The sequence below is a fragment of the Seriola lalandi genome, unplaced genomic scaffold (genome assembly GCF_002814215.2).
Source record: "Seriola lalandi dorsalis isolate HSWRI2012SDOR001 ecotype SW California unplaced genomic scaffold, Sedor1 jcf7180002054854, whole genome shotgun sequence".
NCBI lineage: Eukaryota > Metazoa > Chordata > Actinopteri > Carangiformes > Carangidae > Seriola > Seriola lalandi.
In genome coordinates this window covers 191,598-208,593 of record NW_019525407.1, presented here as the reverse complement: position 1 = coordinate 208,593, position 16,996 = coordinate 191,598, and the positions used below count along the sequence as shown (strand labels likewise).

General features: G+C 40.6%; 1 protein-coding gene across 3 annotated transcripts in view; it reads right to left on the bottom strand.

Annotated features, from left to right (window-relative positions):
- Positions 1-16,996, bottom strand: part of tbc1d14 (TBC1 domain family, member 14) — a 43,306-nt gene that overhangs the window by 23,409 nt on the left and 2,901 nt on the right. For all 3 annotated transcript variants that reach the window (XM_023427167.2, XM_023427170.2, XM_023427169.2), the window contains exons 3-4: positions 15,661-16,435; positions 5,244-5,367 (exon numbers count right to left, since the gene is read on the bottom strand). In XM_023427167.2, the coding sequence (XP_023282935.1) occupies positions 5,244-5,367; positions 15,661-16,435 (899 nt within the window). The remainder of the gene's footprint in view (positions 1-5,243; positions 5,368-15,660; positions 16,436-16,996) is intronic.

Here is a 16,996-nt window from a genome sequence, read left to right as displayed (position 1 = left end):
TCATTCACTCACTCTCTCTCTCTCTCTCTCTCTCTCTCTCTCTCCGTCTCTCTCTCCGAGCAGTGACGCTACGCTGAGCGGCTCTGCATCAGGTCTATTGCTGCTGCTGCTGCTGCGTGTCTGTGTGTGTGTCAGCAAATCAGCACCACCGTGTGTTATTAGTCATCGCTACTGCACTGAAGGAGTTCTGTGCTCTGCTTTGTCCTGTCAGCCATTCTAATCAACCCCAGAGTAACGGATCGTGTTTCAGCCCCTCAGCTCTCTGCTGTTAATCCAGTCAGGACTGAACGAGCAGCAGCAGACGAAGCCCCTAAACAACTTAACATCTTGTATATCTTGTGCTCTAGGACAGGGGAAGAGGCTGTGAGACCGCCCTCAGGACAAACCTTGGAGAAAGGCGTCCTCTCAACCCACCCTAGTTTGCTTGCTTTGTTTCGCTCAATTCCCGGATGCCTATGGAATCATGATTATGTAGACACTCAACAATTGAGCCATGATAGTCTAATACTGGTGTAGAAAAAAACTACTGTATCTCTGAATTTTAATCTCTGAGATGATGAATGTGACAACTCAATTTAGTATAGAAAACATCAGTTATCACAAGTTTCAGCCTAAATTACATATAACCATCTGTAGTGGTTCTCAAAATCCCTCATTTATTAAAGTTTAAAAGGGGGTTTAAATGACTTTACATTCAGATTTAAACTCCTGCTGGGAATATTATCCAATTTCAATTCAGCCTCACGCCAAGATCTCACACTTGTCTCGGCTGCCACACATTGATAATTGGAGGCTTAGCAGCTTACAGAACACATAATTTTTTCAACACCGAGTCCCCGAACTCACAGCGATGCAAAGTGGTGTAAATTAGAATATTAGACTTGATTCACTGTGTTGCTCTCAAAAGGGGAAACGTTGCTGGTTGAAGTAGCACAGTGCGCACCTGTATAATAACCTAGGCAAATAAAGCATTCCACACACACACACGCACGCACACAGTTTACTGACCCCACCTTTGAATAGCAGCGTCAGTGGCGACACAAAAGCTTGAAAGCCTATCCTTGTTAACCCAATCCTGCGGTCCAATATAAGGTTACAGCCACAGATGAGATGGACCGAGGATTTAAAGCACACGTGGGTGTGTGCAGCGAGTGTGTGCGTTTGAGTGTTTGTGTGTTCACATGCACTTGAGTAAGATATAGCATTTCAATCCTGGCGTTCTAATTTCAAACCAATACCACAAAACGGTCAATATTTACAGGGATTGAAATAGTGTGCGACATGTTAGAGCATTGATATGTAAATTGTAGATTACTGCACATTAACAGGTATCAACAGCACAAAGAGCAAAAAGGAGAGGGCTACTGCCCTGGTGTCAGCCACATGGTAATAACAGGCTTCTCCACGCTCTAATTACGTGCTGCCATCTTGTTCTTAGGTTTGTTTTATCAGTAGAGAGCTGCCATCGTCTTTAATTGGGCCTGAGACACTTTGCTGTTTGCCTTTGAATGGTACTGGGAAATTATAAGTTTCCAGTCACCAGCTGGCTATCTAACAAAGTGCTCTCAACGACCTTGACATTTTGAATTTCAGCTGGCTGAGCGACACAAACACTGCATCACACGCATGTGGCACGTTACCGCTGCAGTGAGGTTAGAGTCTGACACAGAAAAACGGCAGAATTCAATTGCATGGTTAAAAAGTGGCTAGTAGTAACCCATTTTCTTTTAGATATAAATCTACATCTACATTTTTAGAGTTTTGATAAAGCTACTTGACGCTGTTGCTCATGACGCTAGAAGCTACTTTTCTTTGGAAGCAGTTAAGATACAGCAGAATTACACTTCTGTTTAAAGAGGGAAGCTAACCTACAAACTACTCCGATAAGGCACCTAACTACATTGAAGTTACTGGACAACAAGAACCATCTAATGTATATAATAAACAAATGCACTCATTATGTTGTGCTATATTAGAGTTACTTCTGGGATTTTTTAAATTTTTTATTCAAGAGAAATAAAATTTATCAGCGTAGCATTTGGTGAGTGTGGTAAGTACAGCTTGCTCCTGTTGGAAAGCTCGTGAAGCTTTTCACAGTTTGACTTGAGATTTTTAAGCTTTATTTTTTATTAGCGATTCCAGCCAGGTCTCCTTCCTGGCATTTAAGTTAGGTCAAGTTTTGTTGGTAGTTTTCCCTCCCTTGTTGAAAAAGAAAACACAAGCACAAAATTTTATTGCAATAAACAAAAATTGCTGTATATTGAAAGATATTCACTAAATATTCCCAAATCCCAAAGTCCCAAAACCAACAAAGACCCTTCTTACTCAAAATTCCACTTTGGATTTTGGAGTTATTTTAATTTTGCTAAATCACTGTTGACAAAAAAAAGAAAACGAAACTTAATTCAGCTCGTTTTGAGAAGAAAAGTTAAATTAGTTCAGTTCAGCCTACTTGGACACAAACACACTTGTGTTGTCAGTCAATCAGTTAATCAGTCCAGTCCAGTCAACAAGCGATCCAGTCCAGGAAATTGCTGGGAGTGGAGGCTAACGTGGATGTATTTACCAGAGGCGGCGATGACAACCATTGATGACAATGATCGGCAGGGGATTTAACGACCTTGCTTTTGTTCACCGCACATGAGCGTGTCGGTCCGCGCCGCTCATGCTGCCCCTGCTCTCTTCCTCTACTCAAACTGAATGAGGAGACAAAGGGAAGCGTCTCATGGTAGCGCAGAACGTGGACAAACAGTTGATTGCCATGTGGTAAGCGTTGTTTCCGGGAAGTGTATACTGTAGTGACGTCCAGGGTGTCACATGCAACATTAATTAGATGGCAACACCATTTTGAAAATAACTAAGCTAACAGCGCTACTGAGAAATGAAGTTTAAAAAAATCCACTGTGTATTAATAAACTTGCTGCTAAAGTTTTTACTCCATTAAAAAGTTGGATGATATTGTCATTTCTCACATGCTACCAAAGCCATGACTGTATACTGTGTGTACATTCATTTTTCAGGTGAAATATTAGCCAGGTCAACACTGAAGACAAAAACACATTGAGCAGCTGTTTGCTTTTCAGCCTGGGGCTTTCTAATATTATCTGTACAACCTAAATGTCACTGATGGGAGGGTTGTTGCTCGGGGCATTGTGCTCCTGGTATTCAAGAACACAACAGATTGTCACAATATGTTCTCAATATTTTAGACTCCTTTTAAAGTCCTGGTCCACAGAGATTACATAACAGAATCTCAGCCGTTATCTTTCCTGAGCAGGAGTCATAATGTTAGTATACTGATTGGTTTTTACTGTCCCATGGTGCAGTAATGAGCTCTGTAAAAAGGCATTATTGCATCAAAAGCTGGTTGCTCATGTATATGACCTTTGAACAACAGCTGTTCTGCGGCACAAGCTACTGCAGCACCATTTCAGTGGACCTTTCGAACCATTATTAAAGTCTGACTAAAACTGCGCAGGACAGAAAGGGAAAGCTGGGAAACAAAACTGAAACTCCAGTTTAAAGGCACTAGTAACCGTGACAAAGTAATATACAGTTATGCTTATGAAGCAGTCAATCAGCTGTTGTAATGTGTGTCTGGTAGCTTTACATTTCACCTGACCATGAGGTCACGCGACCCACAGCAGCAACTTAAACCGCAGCTGACAGCCCATGGCAAGGCCAGTAAAAACTATTCATGTGACACTTGTGGAGGGCAAACATGTGAATCAAAGAAGTATGGACCTTATTAATTAATTAAGTGGAATTAGAAGTATTTTTTATATATATAGGACTAAAAAAAAAAAAGTTTACTGTTGGATTTTCTTTCAATACACAGTTAGAAAGGATCAGCTGTTCAGAGGAAACAACACCCCTCAGTTCAAAGTCAGGGCGACCATGTTCTCTGTGATAGGCTCAAACAAAGCATACAGAAAACCAAACGAAGTGAAATAAACAAACCTATTTTTGGCTCATGCGACTGATGTCTTCTTTAGGACAGAACACAGAATGCCGCTGAGCGCAGCCTCAGATGTTGCCATGTAAACAACAAGCTACACTATGGTTCAGCAGCTCTTTTTCAACACTAAGCAAGTGTGGTCTTAAATATTTCAGACAAGTATCTCATTAATTTTCAGTGGAGATATGACTGCAGCTGAACTACATCTGAACTACATCAAAGAACAGACAAACTTAAGAAATGTGAAGCAATGTTAAGAAATCACTTGTATTTGATTGATATAGAATGTCAGATAGAAGAAAACATCTGAGCATCAGTTATTGAAAACGCACTTACTATTCTGAGCTGTAATACTAATAAAGAGACAATTTAAAATATTACACAGGCTTCATTGAACACCACGATTGTTTAGCGACAGGCTTGGTCTAAGCTCTTCTAAATGTGTTGTATGCAATTCAGAAATTGGCACATTCTGACATGTGTTTTTGGAAATAAGCAAATATATTTCTGTCTGAATTAGAGCTGCACAATTAATTCAAAATCCAATCTACATGGCCAAGAGCAATATCCAAATTGCAGGAGCTGCAAATTTTTTTTTGATAAAAGTAAAATGTGTCACAGCATTGTTGTGCATTCTTAGCACTATAAGTGCTGTGGTGCTACAGAGACGCCCTGGGCTTCGCATCATATTCTCCAGACAAGGAACATGATTGTTTGGTGCAAGACAAACAAAAACCACATAATTTTTTTTTTTTCCCCAGTGAAAATGAAATGCACAAACAACCACTCCAATTGAAATATCTGCCAAAATAATGGCAATATGATTTTTTTTGCATATCGTGCAGCCCTTCCTGAACCGACCCCAGTCAGAGAGAGTAGTAAACAGGCCCGACCTGAACCTCACAGGCATTCTCTTTTTTATGTCCAAACCAAACACAAGCCCGATACAGTTAGTGTAACCTGAAGCATATTTTACCCTGTCATGCAGTTGTTGTTACCATGGCCACTGCTTGCCTGTTTACACATGTGGGCATCTTGTGAACGACTGTCAAAAGGTCGACATGACCGAACCCGACCCAAACCTGAACACCATTTCTACATTTTGTCTGAATCTGGACCCACCTTTAATGTCCCATTGGGCTCAGGTCAGGTATCCATCCTCTAGTTTTTGACCTCATCATCTAATTTCTTACCCAATTTCCTCCAGCTACTAGGTGTTTTATGTTCAAGTAAATGTAGTCAGTAAGAGGGGCTCTTCATGATCCCCCAAAAAAATATATTCTACCTTTTGTATTTTCTTAGGGTCCTTGATGGAGCCTTCCCGTGGGGGGACTTTCCCAAACAGTTTCCACCCTGGATCTCTCTGCTCCACTGGCCGACTGTCCTTCACTCTCCTGGCAAACAGGCTCCTGAGAGAGAAGCCAGACAGACAGCGGGAATTAGTCATGAGGACAAATAAATGAGGTTATTATAACACAGAGCAAAAAGTGGAACACAAGCCGCGGAGCTGCATAAATGTGTGTCCTTATTACTACTGACCTAAGCACTTAAAAGGAATCAATGGATTTAAGAACAAAGCCATACAGGCCACCCAGAGAAGAACCTATGTCCACACTAATACATTTTCACTTTTAAACAGTGTTTTAAAATAAAAAGGATACTGAGTGTTTTAGCTCCGTATCAGAAATAATGTCCATCCACACTGAAATGCCTGAAAACATATATCACATGACCATTCACATACACTGAGCATGCACATGCCAGTGTAAGCAGGAAGCAGATTGTCTGCTCTGCAGTTGGTTGCTTAGTTGCAGAAAATACTACAACAGAAAACAGAAAACATGTATTGGATGGAGTGACAGGAGTGTCAGAGAATGAATCAGGGAAGGATTCGTTGTGACTAATGACACCCAATCAGGAAGCAAACGTGGGTGTCTGCCTCAAAGATACTCTCTATGTGTAAGAGATTACAAGCAGTACCACTGTTATGAAATGGTTTACACTTCCTGTCTCCTAAGTGGGCGTGGTTGTGACTGCTTGTTTATGTCTAAACATAACAACAATACAACATGAGTTACAGTATGAATTTACACCTGATTTTACTTCACTTTTAAAATCATGTTTGCAAGTAAAAGTCCCTCTAAACTTGTGCTGTTGGAAAGTGAAGCAGTGCAGCAGCAAAACCAGACCAGAACCAACAGATGAGGAGAGATCTGTGTTGCCAGATCTTGCAAGGGGTTTATTGCTGAGACAGAGACAGGTCTCAAATAAAGTTAATTGTCCCCTGATCCGTCTCAAAAATGCCATTTTAGTGTCAGAATATTCAGAAGAATGACTGTAAGTGTGCTGTTCTCAACTGTCTCTGTCTACGTTGTTGTTTCCAAAAGTCTCCATTTCAACCAGTCCAGACTAAAACACACAACCGGAGTTTTCTAACTAAAACAAGGCCACATTTTAGGGGCTTGAAAACTTCCGAATAGTATGGACGCCAGGCATAAACGTAGCAAGGTAATGTGTTGTAAAACTAAAACATATTTGTGTGAATGTAGCCTGGGTGACCTCGTGTAACCTGGCAGTGGACTAATAAAACTAGCATGCAAAGTGCAACAACGATGAACCATTACAGCTGCTTCAAATTATGAGAAAAGGTCATCTTTGTTGTTTTCACTGAAGAATCCACTTCCAATTATCACTAGACTAACTGCTCTGCACTAAAAACAAAAATCACCTGCTATCTCTTGGACTGATGATAGAGCAATCTGCATTCTATGTTTAGCTTCCATCCACCACATGCAAAGCGGCTTCCTCTTTTCGACAGGGTTCACTGTACCATTTAGCCAGCGCTTCCTTTCATTTCTCCATCGGTGCGGTGTTGTCACAGAGCTGTTAGTGTGGGCTTTAATTAAAAACCTGAATAGAGCCTAGCTGTGAAAAGACATGAATAAACTGGTCAAATAAAAAGCCTCCTCTGACACAACGGGCAGAGTAAAGGTCCATACCCTGCTGCTCATCTAAGATCAGTCTCACCGAGAGCAAGTCACCGTGGCAACTGCCTTATATGATGATTTCGACTGAAGTTGATAACCCTTTACGCTGAATAAGTTGTGTTGACACTAGGGCCGGGACGATATGATTATTTCCTGATTCTATGCCATCACGATATTTTGGTGTTGATTCAATATGTAGTGCAATTTTGTGGTATCACAATTCTATAAATATTGTGATTCTATATTTTTGATTTATTGCAATTTCTGTTGAAGTTTTTAAAATTAGAACATGGAAAAAACTTGACTCAGAAACTTTTAGAGACTATGTATATCATTATTCATTCAAAAACAATGCACATCACATGTCAGTCCGACTTTCTGTGTTTTATTTCAGCAGCATCATCGCTATAAAACCCTCTTGACTCTGTCTTGGTCAGTGCAAATAACAAAATAAATATCAATTCAGGAATAAACGCGGGCTTTAACAAAATTGTAAAATAAAATAAATAAGTAAATAGATAGACAAATAAAACAATATGGAAACTTCAGTGAATCTATTTTTTCCCCACCCCTGACACAACACAGACTTAACCCAGTTGACCTGAGAGTGCACAGGAGGCCTAAATATACAAGTTGTTTCAGTGAGATCAATATGACCTTTGAACCGCTGACTGCCGCACAGCATGACCCAAGCCCTGTGGGTTGCCTACGGGGTAGTGAGGACAGGAAACATGCTGACAGACACTGAGCAGATACAGCTACAGGCCTGGAGGCTTCATCCACTGATAGCTGACTGTGTCTGCTGCAGGTGTGTTTTGTGTGTTTGTTGCTGTGTGTTGTGCTCAGCTAATAACTCATCCAAATCTAGAAAAAACAAAAAACATTGAACTTTAGAAGTCTGGACATTTCAGTAAATCCTTCTAACAGAGTTTCACCATGAATGCTCACAGATCCTATATCAGCTGTGCTTTGCTGCCAATCATCACTTTTCTGGTCAGTGCTACGTGATGTAGCCACCAATCAAACCATACTGCTCATTGCAAAATTATCTACTCCAATCCCACAGGAACAGCGCCAGGCTGTCTGACCATTTTGGAGAATGGTCTACGCTGTAATTGCTGACTTGACGTACTTTTGCCAATAAATACTTTCGGTCATAAACAATCATTACAAAACAAATGGTTATAAACAAATAAAGAAAAGTTACACAGTTTCTCTAAAATTACTGTGTATTTTCCCCCTTTTTTTGGCATTTGGCCTTTATTTTGTAGTGACAGCGGAGATACAAACTTCCAGTTGACAACTAATTATGTTATGTGCAATAAAAGCTTTCCACCAATTTCATGAATCTCTCTAAAACCAAAGATAGACCGACTTCAACCCCAAACATCTGAAAGTGATAGCTATTATGAAACTAACTACAGGGTCTGGTTTCACAGAGGTATTTCAGACTGGTCTGTAGTGTTAGTTCAGTCTTAATTCTGCTGAAAGATTAATGTAATACAAGTCAGACCATTTCTCATTTTAAGACAAAAACATTAGATACCTTACCCCTAGGCTAACTCAGGCTTCAGACCAATGTTACCATGGTAACAGTCAATGACTGCGCTGACGAGTAGCACCTAACAACGAAAAACATAATTTGTGGTTTACCAACATTGTTACGGAGAGAGTGATGAGAAAGGAAAGAGTTTTTAGAGACCAAAATCTGATTTTTCATTTTCTTGTTTCTTCAAGCAAAACGTTCTTCTAACTGTTGACTTCCTCCAAAAGACAAACATTTTCTGCTGAGGATAAATGGAGCTGAGCATGTAACTGCAGTTCCTGTCAGCCATTTTTTTTTTGTTGTTGTTTTGAAAAAAAGTCTTAATTTACCCAGAAATCATTGTACCACAGTCTGGCTTAAGAAATTCAAGAGCTAAACTGCTTCTGAAGTCTGACTGTTTGATATATCTAAGCTGCAGTCGGAGTCTATCCTTGTGAAACCCGCCCCTGTTCTGTACCAGTAAAATTTCCGGTGGCAACCTGAACACAAAATGACAACACCCTGGTCTTTTTGTCTCCCAAACGTTTCCTAAAGTAATAAGTGACAAGTCATGTTTAACAAGGACCTAATCTATTTTTTCTTTCATGGTGCATGTCCACACAACAACACAGCGAGCATGAGGCCGAGCGAGCCTGCATGTCTCCTTTAACATTATTTACACTCTATTCTTAGCGCCTCGCTCTTGTTTCGCTCATTGTAATATGTTTCACATCGGTGCTGCATATTTTCCACTCTGCTTACTTACACCTATACATGCGAGGATACACATTTCCTCATTCTGCGGGTTACTCAAGAGTTTAATGAACAGGTTGAATGACAGCGCAGAATTGAAAGGCCAGCACATCTTCTGAGCTCTTCTCTTACAGACTGCGAGGCCAACATGAAGTCACTGTGTGTTTATCAGTGGCATTTAAGCTTATCTCATTCAGCTATTTTCACTACAGCTCAGGGGAAACAAGCAACCATGTTTCTAACAATTTGTCTTTTCTTAGAAAGATAACAGAGAAATGCTGGAAGACATGAGGCGTCAGACACTTGTAGAGCAACATTTCACACTCACATGCAGAACTGCTAAAGGAAGCTGTCATTTGAATACTATCTGCTATTAATCTAAGTCACTGAGCTCCACCAAGAGAAAACAAAATGGAAGGAAATATCAGCTTTTAGCACAAGGAAGCAATAGAACAGAGAAAAGCTACAGTGAACTGACGACCAAGAATTCCTCTATCAAGTTTCCCTTACTTGTTTTTATCACTTCTTATGGTCTTTATCATAATTTAGACACCCATGTTTTTGTTATGAGCTGTTATCATGTGTCCAAAGTTCCACACTTATGTCATGTAATGTCAACTGAGACATCTATGTAACAACTGAGCAAACTCCATCCTCTAGAAACAGTTCAAAGTTCTGACAAAAGGCTGAGCCTTGCAGAAAGACTTCTCTCTTGTCAAACTACTACTTCCAATGTCAATAAACAAACTCAACAAGTGAATTATTCATTAACTTTACAACAAAAAGATAACTAACAGATGGATCTATTACTGACTTTAAAGAAAAACCTAATTTCATCAATTTCCCCTAGGGGATAAATAAAGAATGTATATCTATCTATCTGTCTATCATCCCACAACACAGCACAACAGAGCAAACCTAGGGTGGAAAAAGTAAACTGTGACCAGGCTTTGAACAATAGGGAGTGGTGAACTTGAGTAACCCCATGAGCCACCATAAAACAATGCTGCACAGACTGAAGTGCAGAGGCCACTTTCAAAAAGCAGACCCTGGCTTTAAGTCTCTGAATACTTTGTACATCACATTTTTCTGTACAGTTCCAGGGACTGTGATTTTTTTTTTTCAGATTTCGTGCCTGCCACCAAACAAATGTCAAACAAAGCAGCAGCATGCTTTGCATTCAGTCCGGGCCAAATGTGCTCCAACGTGACAGCTGAATGGCTGCAGCTATGGTCGAGTGCTCAAGTGGAACGGCTAGAAAAATCAAAAAGGACAGGCAAAGGGGCTTGTTTGTATGTTGTTGAATTCAAACTGGGGCTTTGTACTGCACTGGTTTGTGGTAAAGTCTCCCAGGAACTCTTGGATTTCACAACGCTTGTGTTCAGTCTTGATGTGTGCAAATAAGGTGATAAAAAGGTGTCCTAATCGTTTGTATGCTTCACCCAACTACCTGGCACAGACATACCAAACAAGCTAGTACACGAAGAAGGAAAGCATAGTACATTGAGTCCCCCCCCCCCATCATAAAAGACATGAGTGAGCAAGATGCAGAGCTGCTCCCGGCGTTCCTTTACAACAGTCAAAGGAACAGTGTGTATCTAGTCCACAAGAAACAGGCTGTGTAGCACAAAAAGCCACAGAATTCAACTGCTCACCAAATTTGCTTTCATTAAAAAAAACAAAACAAAACAAAAAATTTTGTAAAGACAGGAAACAAATGTGACAAATGTACAGGCAGGACTGGCTAAGGAATGTCAACCATGAAACAAACTTACATTCAGTCCAAAAGCAAGTAACGTTTCTGTTCTCGTACCTGTCGATGTACAGAAGTGATGGGGCTGCCATCCTGCTCTGTCACCACAAATCACACAGCAGAGACTGAAGCACCAAGGGGTTGAGCTCACAGAAGTAAACAAAAAGGAGGGCAAAAACTCCTGATGAAGTCAAAGCTTTCCCTCAGTCAAGAGTCAGGCCCATAGTTTTAATAACAGAGAGTGTAAAAAAAAGTCCCACACAGCCACTACGCTGAGGCAGAGTGAGACTATGAAGAAACTGCTGCAGCTCCTCAGCGTCACTGCCTCCTCAATGAGAGGCCTGACTTCACAAATGGGTGGGGAGGAATCTGAAGGGCACTGAGGGAAGGAGTAACTTCTCCGTGTGAGGGAGGAGGGAAACAGAGAGAGAGATAACAGGACAGAAGGGTAAAGGGAGGTGGAACTGCCATTTAACACATGATGCATCACACTGAATCCAATTGATTTATCTAATCAAAAATCAATTACATTAATCAATAGTTTGTGTTCATCTGATAACCTGACAGCCTTTAAACAACTCTAAATCCTCCGCATCCACACTCTGCTTCTTTTGTATTTCACACTTGTAGAAATACAAAACCAAACATTGCAGTTTCAACAGCAGACAGCTTTACAACCGGGATGGATTTACTGACAACCACACAGCTAGCTTAGCCTTGATGACAGCAGGCAGTTACTCCAAAAGACCCGACCTAAGCTGCATGGTCAAACACCCTCCAACGCTAAAAAAGAAAAATGACTGACTGCTGAATGTAGGTGTACCTGTGGCTAACATTAGCATGCAAGCTATAACCCTATTTTGAAGGTAAACCCCCCCCCCCTACACACACACAGTTCAAGCCCCTGTGCCAAGCTGACAAGTCCCGGACCAGGCTGTTAACTGAACACCTTTCCCGGCCTTCAGGCATTGTAGAAACGTGAAAGGCCATTTTACAGCCTGTGCTTGGGTTTGTTCGTTTGAGGCTATTATAGAAACATGGCGGTGCAACATAGTGGGGCCCCATGGAAGAGGACCCGCTCCATGTGATGTAGGACCTCATTCTAAGCTGATGAAAATACAACGATTCTTAGTTTTAGGTGATTATGCACCAAATAAAGATTATGAATGTTATATTCCGTTGATGCCAAAAGATTCCCCTAAATCCAACACACTGATCAAGGAACAACAGCTAACTCTGAAACAACAAACAAGCCAACAAAATGTACAAGTAACAATGCTAACATACACAGGTATTTACAGGTATTAACCATGTTCTTAGTTCAGCATGTTAGTATCCTAACATTCGCTATGTAGCACTAAGCACAGAGTACAGCTGAGGCAGAAGTGAAAGAGATGTTAGTTTTAGTTGGTTATAAAATTAAAAAAAAGACAAAAGTCAGACTTTATCCTGCTGGTGGCATTAAAAGAAAAGTCAATGCATCACTTTAGTCATTAGCATTCATCCTCTTAGCACTGTGAATGCATGAAGCCAATTTCATGACAATCTAGTTGAGACTGACAAACCATTGTTGCCATCCATAGAGCCATGCTGCTAATGTGGCTAAGGATTAAGGGATCAATGTAAAAAGTTATGCTTTATTGACCATTTTATCAACTGCAAGATCAAAGTCATCATCAATTATTGTATCAGTCACAACTAAAACACTATTATTGGTCATCATCATATTATGTAATAAATAAATACCAAGAGGGTTTATGTTGTTGTTTTTACAATGTATTAGCTGGCTCTATAATGCTTTAATCACATTCTTTAATTACAGGTTGTAAAATACTGTAGGTCTTAAAACCTTGAAGAAAACCTTGAACCTTGTCCAATCTCACTCTCTCACACACACACACACACACACACACACACACACACGTGTCATTAAACAACACAGCAGGTGTCAGATTACAGCTGAGAAAAGAATTTTCTACCAGCAGCATGGTTTGAAAAATAAAAGATACACGTTTGACGAGGTGCTATAAAATCCCCTTCCCTGCTCATTCAAGGAAAATTCAGACCTCAACAGAAAATGTTAGTGAGAGATAATCAAAAGGCCTGTTTGATGATTTTTACATGGCTACATGTGAACTAGGCCAGTGGGTGTGAAAACAGCTTTTGTTCACAGAACTTCAAACATAATGTTCAGTATGATTTCAACATACTAATAGGTTGCACAATAAACTCATCATCGTCATTCATCATTTTTGCCGCCAGAGCAATGTGCATCACTACTGTATGTAAATTCATACCAGAATGAAAGTCTTTGTGGGTAAATAGAAAGTGCAGATGAAGGATGTTTGTGGCGACTTGTAAATCATTCTGACTTTGTTTGATCAAGATCTATAGGCCAACCAATTACCTGGTAGTTTGCCACTCTGAGTTGATCAAACAAGCAAAAATCTAGTACATGTCTAGACTGCCTCTGGTCAAATCCTGATTTTATAACTGTGACGTCATCTGACAAAATCACCAAACCCATAAAGACAAAGACTGAGCTGTGATTTCAGATGGATTCACTGTAACATGATCACTCAGAGAGAAAGTGAGAAGAGACGGACTATCTTTCTTATTTAGTCTCACACAGCTCACAGCCTCCGTCTGGGATCCACAATACTTTATTTACTTCAACTCCAGAACGTAACAGACTTTTATTCAAGGCACTTCTTTATGTCTAACTCCCTCTGTTTGATATTACTGTAGAATTAGTCAGAGCGGTATTTTAGTACAACGCCTCATTTTCAGTCGCATCTCATTTACAGTTGCAGGTGTTTCTGTTGTTTAAATGCTATTCAGTTTCTTTATCTTACCAATGACTTCTCTCTCTCCCTCCCTCCCTCCTGCTCTCTTTGCTCGGTGTGTCTTATGTTTAGTTATTCCTCTACCTCCTTTAGTCATAATGATGCTTGCAATGAAAGTAGTTTATTTGCTGTAATGGAGGCAAGGCTCAGTGTATTGGAAGTGCTCCTCCTCTTCCCTGCAGTTCCCGAGCAGCTCGGTAGACCGCTCATAACAAGAGGTGTAGCCTTAAGCCCCTGGTCAGCATCCACACAGTCCAGTCACAACCTGTTTGAAAACAAGTCGCTAAATCTAGAGACTTGTTACGTTAAATGCAATAAAATCTTTCCAACAAATGTTATAAATCTCTCTAGATGGACAGATGTCAACCCCAAATGTCAACACTGGCCGGTAACATACATGTACAGTCTGTTTAAGAGGAACGAACAGCACACACCCAATCATACACACACAGAATTGCGAAATAAGACTTTCAACATGGCTGTATCCTCTTTACAAACAGAGTTATTGTGTGGTCCCCTAGAATGATACAGTGTCACTTTGGGCCAATCAGTAACTTTAAAGCAAAATCTGTAGTGCTGCTTTGTTTTATTGAGGGCTAACCCTGAGTGCAAATGCCAAATAGTTTTTCTTTGAAAGCATAAATGACCCTGGTTTCATCAATCAGGCTTTATAAGCTATGTTCATGTGTTTGTTCATTAATCAATCTGTCCTTGATTCAGGAGAGAGTCTTGAAACTAAACGTTACTAATGTTGTGCCATGTTAGGCTGAGGGCCAGCTGTAACGAGCAAGAGAGCTGGGAGGGGACAGGATGTCTTGGCCAAGAAAATGTGAAAAACAACCATAAGCAATAACACAGTCTGATGAGAGGAAGTAGAGAGGGCAGACTGCCTACAGTTCATGGCACCATGGCATTTGTTATATAATCAATGTTCTTGTATTATTAAATCATAAATGAAGGACAGCTATGTGCTGTTTCCTGTGTTTTATCCAGACAGTGGAATGTACAGATACCCAAAAGGATAACAAAGGCCAATGCAAAACATATATTAAAAACTGTCATATTTCATATTTCTTGGAACAGATTGTATTTGCAAACCTCCCATTTAGCATTTATATGCACTAGATAAACATTCAAAAAATTATTTAGAACACACTAATGTAGTTGTACACACATATAAGTAAGTATTTATTAATATACAGTGTGTCACTTTTATCCTCGCTGCATGTTGACTTGGCAGCAGCAACTCTAACGACAGTTTGTTTTCTAATTGCTTGCTCTTTAGCATGGTGTTTGTCCGTACAACTTGCAAAGGGATTTATAGACACAAAAGCCTAAAAACAGTTTTAAAGTTTGCTAGCACAGTGGCTTTATTTGGTTGGATGCATAATTTGAAATGCTATGCCAGGTAACTTTACCTTCCTTGTTAGCTTAGCTTATCTAAACACAAACTCTCACAAGTTTTTAGTCTGTTGCTTTCTTAATGTTTTGTGTTTCTGGGCATGTCGTTTGTTTGGTGACGTTTTGCTGCCGAGTTCAAATATCAACAGAATTGCTTACTGTTAGAGTGAAGTAAAGTGTTACCACATTGCTCACTCAGTGCTAGCTTGAGGTTGTGGATAAACGCAGGTAAAGCTGCCGTCACATTACATAGGAAGAAATGTACGGATGACTCAATGAAAGTGCCATATCATTGTGGAGCCAAATCCAATAGACTGATTGATCAAGGCATAATTAAAACACAAAGCACTGCATTTCGAGTTTGACTCCTACTAAACAACTGTAGAAATATTTGCCTCATCCTTTTAAGACAGATATTCTGTCATAACTGAACTTACCTGTTGAATAAGCTTGCCAGGGGTCCCAGTTTCTTTTGCCTGCCATCTTCTTCCTGCTGCATGACACCTGACCCCAGATACGGTCGTACAGGACTCCACAAGTCTCTTCCTGGAGATGACGACAACATCACATCTGAGAAGTGAGCAGCGCCGATGTCGTCTGTTTCTAGGGTGACGATGGCGCTGGAGTCAGAAGTGACTGTGAAATCCAAGATGTCTTCATTGGAGACCGACAGCTCAGTGCTCATGCTGGACACACTGCACACAGAGATGTCATCGCTGCGGTTTAAGGCTCCGCCCCCGAGACCCATCCCCGTGGTGGCGGATAATCTGATGGCGGGGCTGAAGAGGCGGATGGAGTCGTACCCGCTGCGGGGGAAGGTGGAGGATTTGCGGATGGTGTTGTTAGCGGGATCATCATCCAAAGGTAAAGTGGCAGGAGAATCATGATTGGCGTCCAGGATGAGGCCTGCGTCGCCTGAGCGTTGGTGGCTGTGGATGATGGGCTCTGGAGGGTTGATCTCCAGAGTGGGGATACCCGAGTCCTGGGAAGTGAAGCTGTGGCTGTCCTGGTCCAGGTCTGAGTAGCTTTTCTGGGGGCTGCTGTAGTAGTTGGGGGTAGAGGAGCATGATGGCTTGTAAGTGGGCAGGACGGGCTCACTCTGTGGGGTTGAACTGGATTCATGGCAGTGGCAGTTGGTATGATCTTGGAGGTCAGAGACAGTTGGATCTTTGACTACAGAGCCATTCTCCACTATAGCTACTCCAGACACACCTTCAAAAGAAGATAAGACTCAATTAGTTTGATTTTAACAATTTTTTACAACTGTTTTGATTACCAGAATAGTTATAAAAATAAAAAGTTATATTACTGTGAAAATTCAACTTGATTGATTGAAGAAATTGTAGTGGCGCGTACGTGTGACCCACGAGTGTACAACCTTCTTACCCATCACGGCCCGTAGAATAATGACAGACCTGCAAAAGGAGATCAACCTTCCTATCTCACTTTTGTGTTTCAAAAAAAAAATTTCTGGACAATACCTTTTACTGCTTTATGTTTTGTAAATCCACAGTAAAACATTGCTGCTATCAGTTTCGCTGATGGACAGTTGGTGGCTGTAACGCAGAAAGAAATCAAGCAAAATGCCCATAAATTCCAGGAAGAAGAAAACTGCTAGCTTGTAAACATGGATGTAAACAGTGCAGCTTCAAACATATATTCACATATGGTCTCATATTGTATAAAGGTAGATGTCCATGTGTAGTTTGATTATAGATCAGGTCTAGGTTCTATATTAATACTGTGAAAGTATCAAAGCCTCAGTCCACAGAG